We start from the raw sequence: 9,517 nt of genomic DNA, 5'->3' as shown, positions 1-9,517 counted from the left end.
CATGATGTTGTTGCCAGGTAGGGAGTAATGATTTCAAGATGGGGGCCATTGAAACTCAGAAAGGCGCTGGATCCCTCCAAGGACAGACGGGGCAGTGCTATGCTAGGAAAGCTCCGGGACAAGAGGCTAAGGGACAAGAGGTTAATGACCTTTCAGAGACGCTCAGCTCCATGACCCATACCGGAGGGGCTTACCACTTTACAGTTATACACCCAGGATACCTTGCCCATGCCAAGGTCCACATTAAACGTCGCAGTGTCCAAGGCCCCAAATGAACAGGGCCATGGGTAGTAGCAGTTAACACACTCTCCTCTATCCTAGGACAAATGGCAGTTTTACTCCAAAGACCCCAGAGAACTACTCTAGGAATATTGAAGGGAAATAAATAGGCAATAATGCTCCTGCCTCAGAGATGATGGTAGTCCAGAGGGGCTATTGTGTGAAACAGGGACTGACTCCACAGGAGACAATAGATCTGTGGCCAGTCAGGTAGGGGCTGGACCTGTGGTTTAGACAGGGGCCAGGTCAAAAGGGCAGTTGACACATGCAGGAATAATTAAGAACCGAGGTAAACTTTCTAGGCTGTTACAATCACTTCCCAGGGATTATGGCCCAGCCTTGTTCGGGTCCCTAAGAGATTGTCGCTATTGTTCTTCCCACTGTATTGAGGCAAACCGAGGAGCTTTAGGCTGGGAATCACCAAGGTCACCAGTGAGGGGCTGCCCCAGTGCACCTCGAGGGTGCACACATTGCTGTAAGAGGGGCGAGCACGTTAGCTGAGCTCCAGATCAAGGTCACACGGAGCGGTCGGCTGCTAGGGGGGTTCCCATCCACTCGGGTGGGGACATGGGCTTCTCGCTGCACCAGTCACCTGAGTGGGCACCTTTGCTGGGGATGGGGAGCGCCGGGACAGCAGGCGCGGAGCTCCGACAGCAAAGGAAACAGAAGAACGGAAAAAGAAGCATCCAGAGTTTTCCTTCCAAGGTCGCCGCAGGCCCAGGATACGAGCGGCCCAGGCGGTGGGGCGTCGAAGGGCTCTTCCGGGCGTCCCGCGAAGCGCGTGGTGGTCGCTGATTCGGTCACGAGGGGCGTTCCCTACGCGTGGGTGCCGCGAGGGCCTAAGCTTCCTCTCTCGGAGCTGCTAAGTGAGTCTTGGCCTTCACTCATCAGAGCCACGACTCCGAGTAGTCAGGGCGACTTGTCTATAGCTGCGAACTCTCGTTGTGTGGCGCGCGCACGAACCTGCTCTTGTCCGACGCTCCCTGGCAGTGGGGTTGAGGCTCCGCCCAGTTCCATTAGGCCCCGCCCAGTCCCCCACCTCAGCTCCATCCATTCTCCATTTGTCCCCGCCCAGTTCCCCTCCACAAGGCCCCGCCCACTCCATGACAGACCCCGCCCACCCGCCACAGCAATGCCCCGCCCACCCCGCCCTCCTGCCCCTAGGCTCCGCCCAGATCCCGCCCCCGCCCCTCCTGCCCCGGGCCCGCTGAGCGGCGCCTGTCCGGGATGCGGAGCCCGGACGCTTGAGCCGCGGCGCGACCTCGGCGCGGGAAGTTCGGGCGCCGTGAGGCGATGGAGGCGCCCGGCAGCGGTGGCGGTGGCGGCGACGGCGGCGGGGACCCAGGCGGGGACGGTGCGCAGCCCGACGCCCGCGGCCCCGGCTCCGGGCCGTGCGCGGCCGCCCGCGAGTCGGAGCGCCAGCTGCGCCTCCGTCTGTGCGTGCTCAACGAGATTCTGGGCACCGAGCGCGACTACGTGGGCACCTTGCGCTTCCTGCAGTCGGTGAGCTCCCGCCACCTGTGGCCGGCCGGCCCGCGCTGCGCTTTTGTCTGTGGTTCCCCGCCTTGCGCTTAGTTTGAAAATGGTTACATCCGCGCGGCGCCTGCCCGGGGCCGGGTTGGGGGCCGGTGTGGGGAGAAGCTGGGACAGGGGCCCCGCGCACCCTCGGCTGTACCGGGAACCTCTGGGCTCCGCAGCCGTGCCCCCAGCTCAAATTACACAGCCACAGCTTTAGACTGCAAAATAGCATCCGAGTGCGCCCTTGTACGACGCACCTTACACGGGTCTCCACTGAGCCGTTATCGGGCTTATCAGTACCGCGCTTATATTTTCCGATCTTTAAGACCGGGGAAGAGTTCGGCTCCAGAGAGGTCGAGTCCCTTGCTCTGGATTGTACAGCTGGCTACGTAGGGTTGGATGCAGGGCGGTGACCTAGGGCAGCCCCGCGGGTGCTTTAAACTCTGGTGCTTTAGCAAGCCCTGGTGTCTCTAGGGAGAATGAGGAAGGGGCCACTTCCCTACCCTCCTAGGAAGTGAGAAAACTGGAGGGGGTGGGCTGGGCTGGTGTAGGAGACCTGAGGGCTTTAATCTCCGTGCCTCCTGCTGGGGCCGCTTTAACTCCGGTCTTGGGTTGGAAAAGTCTTAATCCTACTTCAGGAAGGGCCGCGTGTGTGTGTGTGTGTGTGTGTGTGTGTGTGTGTGTGTGTGTGTGTGTGTGTGTGTGTGTGAGATATCCCTGTGTGCTTCAGAGACCCCTGAACGACACTGCAGCTCTTTACTTCTGGGAGAAAGGGGCATTCTGGGGTTCTCATTGGCTTGAGGGTGCAGGGGAGTCTGTGTGAGGTCGAGGGTTCCCACTTGGAGGAGGGAGTACCAACGAGAGGTGGGGAGGAGCTGTGTAGAGGTATTGAAAGCCATTTGGCCCAAGGATCCTTCTGGAAAGGCCTGTGAGAATAAGACAGGGTTGGCTTTCTTTCCCATCTCTTCCTCTCTCACAGTTGAAAAAAAAGAGAGAGAGAGAGAGAGAGAAGAGAAGGATCGCCGGCTTGAAGCTGGCAATTTCTAAATGAACGATGCAGCCACTCTGGCATTGCTGAGCAATGACAGATTCTAGGGAACTCCTCACTTCCCCTTCGGCAGTGGCTGAGCGCCTCAGTCTTAAAAAGAAACAGGAAATTTAAACCACTTTTTATATTAACGGGGGGGGGGGTGTTATATACTCTCCATGTATGCCTTTGGCCATTGTGCTGGGTTAACTGCGGTTTTAAATTGTCCCCATGAAGAGTCTGGGGGAAGCTGGGATAATGGAAATTGACTGGAGTCCACATTCTTAGAATCAAAGAAACCAAAGAAAGTTTCCTCAGGCTTTTGTGTCATCCCCGGGACACCTGTCATTTGTGGACAACCATTCTTGGGTGTGACAGGGGCATTCTGAGACTGACTTGATGTGTCTCACAGCCCTCCTGCTCCCTATGCTGATCTCAGTGTCCTCACCTGTACACGAGTAGGGGACCCCAGGCTGCTTTTCTGCCTTGCCCTTTCTTGAGTCCCCAAGCCAAGGACTGATTGTGTAACCTGAGTAGCATGCCCTGCCCTGTGAGCCCCACACCTCTGGCCTCTGGGGAATGGCCCTCAGGCAACCCAAGGCCATTCAGTCCTGGAAGTCTGGAGTGAGAGCTGACTGTGCATCTCATCACCCAGGCTTTTCTTCTTTGCTCAGCACCGTGGGGCTGGCAGCTCTCCGGGGGTTCTCCCCACCCCAGCTTGTCGGCTTTTTTTCACCCGATGAGGGGTTCCCTGGGCTCCTGGCTCTCTGGGAAGAGACAGTCTGGTCTAGAGTGGCAAAGCGGGTGCTTTAAAAATTCCAGAGCAAGGGCTGTGGTGATGGCTTCGTGAGTTAAAGGTGCTTGCCCCTAAGCCTGAGGACCTGAGTCTGATCCCTGAGACCACATCATGTCATACATGTCCCCTCCCCAGATAAATAAATGAGTAAACAGATAATGTAATACAGAAAGATCCAGAGCTCCGAATTCGGAGCCAGATTGCTTGGCATGAGAGGTCTTTGGATCAGTGGCTTTAGGCAGGTTGGTTTGACATCTTTGGGCCTCTATTCCCTTGTAAAATGGAGAGAATAATAGATCTTATTCTGTGGGCTTTTTAGGGTAGGTAAGTTGTGTAACTTACCTAGAGCCTCTGGGCTGTGCCTGTAGGCAGCTAGCTATGCAGATGTCACCTGGAATTATGAGTTATGTGATAATTAATCTTACAGGTGGGTAGGGTAGTAGGCTCAGCTTCCAGAAAACAAGGTGATCCCAGGGGGGCTGCCTGGAGGAAGTGAGGTCTTAGTCTGCACTGAGAGAAAGCCTGGGGACTTCCAATGAGTTTCCTTTTGACCTCTGAACTCTAGCCATGGAAACCGGTGGGTCTGTTCTGTTCCCATCCTGGGGCTTTGGGGCTCCTTCAGTGTGTACACACTGGATTCGGGCTGCACTCAGACACTGGGTTGTACCTTTTCTTGTCTCCCCGGGGTCGCAGGAGCTCTGACTAGAGAATCAGAAAGAGGCAGGGATGTTTTGTGGAGATGTTGGTGCAGTCCAGGCGACTGTGGAGTGACCATGCAGGGGTGGGTGGGGTGGGGTGGGATGAGGTCTTGACTTGGGTCTCAACTTTGAGATCCTGGGCTGTTTTGGGCAGTGCCAATGGGGACAGTAACATGACAGGTATCATCATGTAGGAGCTGACTCTTGTCATTTGCTGTGTAGCATTTTGCATGTGGTAGCCACTTAACCCACCCTGAGAAGGGTGCTGTTGGTATCCTACTGACAGATTAGGAAACTGAGGTAGCTGGTTGAAGTGAGCTCCCTGGTGACCCATGTCCTCTGTGTGGGGTCTGTTGATGGTGCAAAGGTTGAGTGTGGGGCTCTAGAGCCAGGCTAGACACAGGCTTTCCCCCATAGACCGACTTGTACCATGCCTTAGTTTCCACATCTGTTCTGTGGGTGTATTGTAGCACCTATTTGACAGGGGTGTCACGAAACTTGAATGAGCCTGAAGTTAACTCTTATGCTTGACACACAGTAGGTGATTGGAGACGGAGGATGGTGTTTTGGGGCAAGGGTTGGGGTAGATGTGCTGTCCTTTTAGGGTTCGAGTCTCTTCCCGAAAGGAAGAAGCTGAGTCTTTCACCACCCTGTTTTTGGTTGAGGTGGTTGGAGTGCTGGCACGGTGGGCAGAGAACCCTCGTGGGGTCCACTGGCCTTGCCCTGAGGACTCCCCTTGGCCGAGGACAGAGCCCTGTCATTTCCAAGCACCCAGAAGTTCTTCTCAGAACCATCCTGGCTGGGTCTTTGAAAGGAGCAAGGATTGTGGGCACAAAGCTCCCAGAATGCATCTAGTGGTTCTGCTTTTTTGGGGGAGGAGACCAAAGATTTTCTCTCTGGAGCCTGCTCACCAAAACAAGAAATTGTGGTTTGCACAGTCACCCTGTGTTTTGTTTTTTAAAAGCTCCTGTGTTCCTAGTCCTACCCTGGGGAGAAGGGCTGGGGCTGGGGTGCAGGGCACACTAGAGTCTGCAGTTACCCCATCGCGATGAGTACCCAGTGGCTTTGGGCATCTTCATGTGCTTATGTTTGGAAAAGTAGGGTGCTGAGAAGTGCGGGCAGAGCAGATCTGCTTTGGGGATGTAAACAGTAATCATGGGGCTGAGGAGGCAGCTCAGTGGGTAAAGCACTTGCCTTGCAAGTGTGAGGACCAGAGTTGGGGTCTCTAGAACCCATGTAAAAACTAGGCAGGTGTGGCTCTCCGGCTGTAACCTCAGCATTTGTGAGGTAGAGATGGGAGCCTTAGGACGATGGGACTAGCCGGTGGGAAAGCTGGGGGTCTAGCTAGAGACCCTACCTAAGTATATAAGGGGGGGAGTGATCAAGGAAGACAACTGCCATCAACTTGGGGTCTCCATATTCATATGCACACATATATGTGCACCTGCACACATGTGAACATGCATAGGTCACAGGCATAGCACAGCGAGTCTGGATCAGAAGCCAATGAAATCCTTCAAAAATTTGGTTTAGAAATGTATTACATTTATTTGTGTGTGTGTGTGTGTGTGTGTGTGTGTGTGTGTGTGTGTGTGTGCGTGTGCACATGCCACAGTGCATGTGTGAAGGTCAGAGGACAGTGTGAGGCAATGAGTTTTCTCCCCCTACCATATGAGTCCCAGGGATCAACTCAGGTCATCGGTCCTGGAAGCCTGTCCTTGACCACTGAACCATCTTACCAGCCCCCCGCCCCCAGTTTTAATTTATTTATTGGTTTTTGAGATAATATCTCACGTAGCCCAAGCTGCCAGTGGACCTGACATGGAAGGGAGGATGACCTTGGGTTGTGTGACAGAACTTTCCCTGGGGAGACGAAACACTCTTTTACTCACCCAGATTGGGAACCCATGACAGACCAAAGTATGGATATCACCGAAGCCCAACTTGGTGAACCAATGAGTCTTATTGGGGTCACTTACCGAATTTGGGTGAGGGGTTACCCACAGGAGCAGGAATGACTCAAAGACAGCTGTGTCACCAAAGCCCGCCCCAGCATGGGACAACTCACGAAGCTGGGAACCCGGAGCACACTGTGGCCTTAATAATTTCACCAATAGGAGAGTGTCCTTTCCAGGTGCCTCAGTTGGTCTAAAGCTCTTCCAGGCAGCTCAGCTGGTTTCTACTTCTTCCAGGCAGCTGGTCCGGCAGGGAGGCGCCCAATGAATCTGGTGAGTTTCAGGTAGTTCTTGAAGCTACTTTTTGGAGGTTCCCTGCTTATGGAACTCCCCTGCAGGATGGGATATTTCAATCTTGGAGGAGACTGTTACAACACTCTACCTCTTCCCCCTACTCTACATCTTTCCTAACCCCCTTCCTCAATGATCCCTGAGCCTTGGAAAGAGGGACTATAGATGTCCACTTATGATTAAAAAGTAGGCCACCATGCCATAGTGACAGTCACTTGTTCTCAGGAACTTCAACGGTGGTTATGAGTTGAGGCTGATAATGTGATTTATGGGCGTAAACACCCATGTTTAGAAGACAGTTTGACAGGCATGTCACATCCATCTAGTAGAACCATAGAAGTTGCTCCCCCCATTGGAACTTAGGACCTCTCCTAAGTCCCAGATCTTTGTCTTGGCTTACAGTACCAGATGTGAACTCTTTCTTGTGGAGTGAGCCTTCAATCCATTGGAAGGCTGTGATTGGTTTCGCTCACGACAGCTGAACCACTGTTGGACAAGCAGGCGCATCCTGCCTGGCATATTGGTGTTTTAGCATGCAGGGTCTATAGCCAAGCAGGGGTGTTGGTGACGGGCCAGCAGCCTGGGAGTTTCCAGTGAGTCCCACCTTCTTTTCCCCATGCCCTACAGTCAGAGCATGTGCATGGGGTGTCTTCAGCAATGGAGTCTTACCTTCTAGTTCTGGCACACAACCAACAGCAGTAGCGACAGCCTTTATGGTTTCTGGGGCCTCAGGAGCTTCCCTGGTCAACAACTCAGGGAGGTCGCCCACCCCTGGGACTAGGGTTTTCATTGAGTAGCTTCATGGCCTCTGGAAGTGTCCTTTTGGACTTACTTTTCTTGTAATCAACCCAGCCCTAGTAGGGTGGTAAGGTAGGCGGAAGTGCCACTGGCTTTCCAAATCTGCAGAACGCTGAGGGGGTAGCAGTATGTCATCGGTACAGACGATGGACAGGACAAGGCGACATCCCAAGCCACCAACCCATAACAAACTGAGGTTACAAAGATTACCTTGGCGAAGCACTCTGCAAGTCTGCTGTCACCGGTTCTTCTGGTCAGGTGACCCCAGAGGGTCACAACTAAGAAGATAGTGAGCCTAACATAAGTAAGGTCTAAAATAGCATGGGAAGGTTCCATCATTTGTGTCAATTGCTTCCTCCACAGATCAGGACTGGGTACAGAGCATGGGTAGTCAGCATGCACTGACTTAATTAGCTCCCTGTGATCCTGAAGTCATTCTCTCTGGGCCGTTATGTTTCCAGATCCTGGAGTTCTTCCTCAGAGCCTCCCTGCATTTCTCCACACCCGATAAACTCAGTGGGCCTGACTTAATTTGCTCAGACTGACTCAGGGCCAAGCGGGAAGGAGGCCCTGCTCTCCCCAGCGGCACCCGCTGCCTCCCAGGGTCAGAGCTGCCCGGAGGTGGCAGTGTGAATGTCGCTGTATCTGTTACTGCTCCATCCAACCGTACCTGGTTGTTGGGGGATTTCCTGACTGGGAAAACCATCTCCACCCTAGCACAACCCTTTGCTAGAGGTAACTGGACCCTCCTTAGTCTGGGGGGATAGTTAACCACTTCTCACTTGTTTTGTTCGATCACGGATGTCTTTTAGTGAGTATGAATCTTGCCACATTTATCTTCCAGAAACCCTGACAGACCTCCGTCTGCTTTACCTGTTTTTTTTTTTTTTTTTTTTTTTTTTGGTTTTTGGAGACAGGGTTTCTCTGTGTAGTTTTGGTGCCAGTCCTGGATCTCGCTCTGTAGACCAGGCTGGCCTCGAACTCACAGAGATCTGCCCGACTCTGCCTCCTGAGTGCTGGGATTAAAGGCGTGTGCCACCACCTTCCGGCTGCTTTACCTTTTTACTATCTCCTCTAGGTTGCTCTCTCAGTTTACAAACTCTCTTTACAAGCTGGTCTAAGCCTCTGAGATCTGCCAAAGCCTTTCTTGCTTTATAAAGATCTTGCCCTACCAATGGACTCAGCAAAGACACTAAAATAAAGCTCTACACCAGCCTGGAGGTCCCTGCTGGATCAGCCTTTTCTTTAACTCCTCTGTGAACACAGTTCTTTCTGGCCCAGTGAAATGGGGTTCGAGCATGGTTCTTTTTTTTTTCCTTCGAGACAGGGTTTCTCTGTGTAGCCGTGGCTGTCCTGGAACTTGCTCTGTAGACCAGGCTGGCCTCCTGAGCTGGGATTAAAGGCATGTGCCGGCACTGCCTGGTTTACAGCTCCCCTTATCCCTGGTTCCCTCCGTAGCGTGCCCCTCCTCTATGGTTCTCCAGTTCCTGATATTTATGGGGACCTTAGATGGAGATAACCAAATGTTCCTAAAGGCTCTGATCAGCCAGTCCATCAAGGACCGGTTTCCCTCACACTGTCTTCGGTCCTGCAGCCTTTGCCTTAAGGAGGGAATTACATCACTCAGTTTTCTGCCTCCATAGCAGCCAGACTGATCCTGTCCACTCCCGTGTCCCACAGCCTCACAAGCCAGGCTGAAACAGGCTCTTTCTTTGCTTGTTTAAAGGCTTCCTGAATTCCAGCAGTTTAAGTGCTGAGTATTTTCTGGTCACACTAGTTTCTGGCAGTGGATCATGGTTAATGTCCACATCTGCATGCTGGATTATGGAGTTTCCCTCTTTTTCTACCAAAGGACTTGAGGAGTATATTTATTGCTTTTACCACCTCTCTCCCTTTCTCTTGTTTGTCTAATTTAGTTGTCAAATCAGAGGCTAACACGGCTAGCCACATCTCCCTTTCTTGTTGCAGTTGCTCCTTGACATGAGGAGCTTCTGCGTAGATGCCCTCTCAGCTTCAGGTGCATTTCTAACTACGTACAACAGAGGCCAGGCATCCTCCGCCACGGCTTGCCAACAGTTTCAGCTCTTATGTACCAATCCCAAAGATTGCAAGATTTCCTCCAAACCTTTAACTGTGTTCAGGTCATCTCCATATT

At 53.0% G+C, this 9,517-nt stretch overlaps 1 protein-coding gene across 1 annotated transcript in view; it reads left to right on the top strand.

Moving 5' to 3' along the window:
• The first annotated feature begins 1,489 nt into the window (after positions 1–1,489).
• Prex1 (phosphatidylinositol-3,4,5-trisphosphate dependent Rac exchange factor 1) overlaps positions 1,490–9,517 on the top strand; it is a 155,481-nt gene continuing 147,453 nt past the window's right edge. The window contains exon 1 of the mRNA XM_052726692.1: positions 1,490–1,782. Coding sequence (XP_052582652.1) covers positions 1,573–1,782 — 210 coding nt within the window. The 5' untranslated portion in view covers positions 1,490–1,572. The remainder of the gene's footprint in view (positions 1,783–9,517) is intronic.

This window comes from Peromyscus californicus, unplaced genomic scaffold (assembly GCF_007827085.1).
Source record: "Peromyscus californicus insignis strain IS unplaced genomic scaffold, ASM782708v3 Scaffold_7__1_contigs__length_154581171, whole genome shotgun sequence".
Lineage (NCBI taxonomy): Eukaryota > Metazoa > Chordata > Mammalia > Rodentia > Cricetidae > Peromyscus > Peromyscus californicus.
The sequence above is the reverse complement of the archived record's forward strand: the minus strand, read 5'-3'. Positions and strand labels throughout refer to the sequence as shown.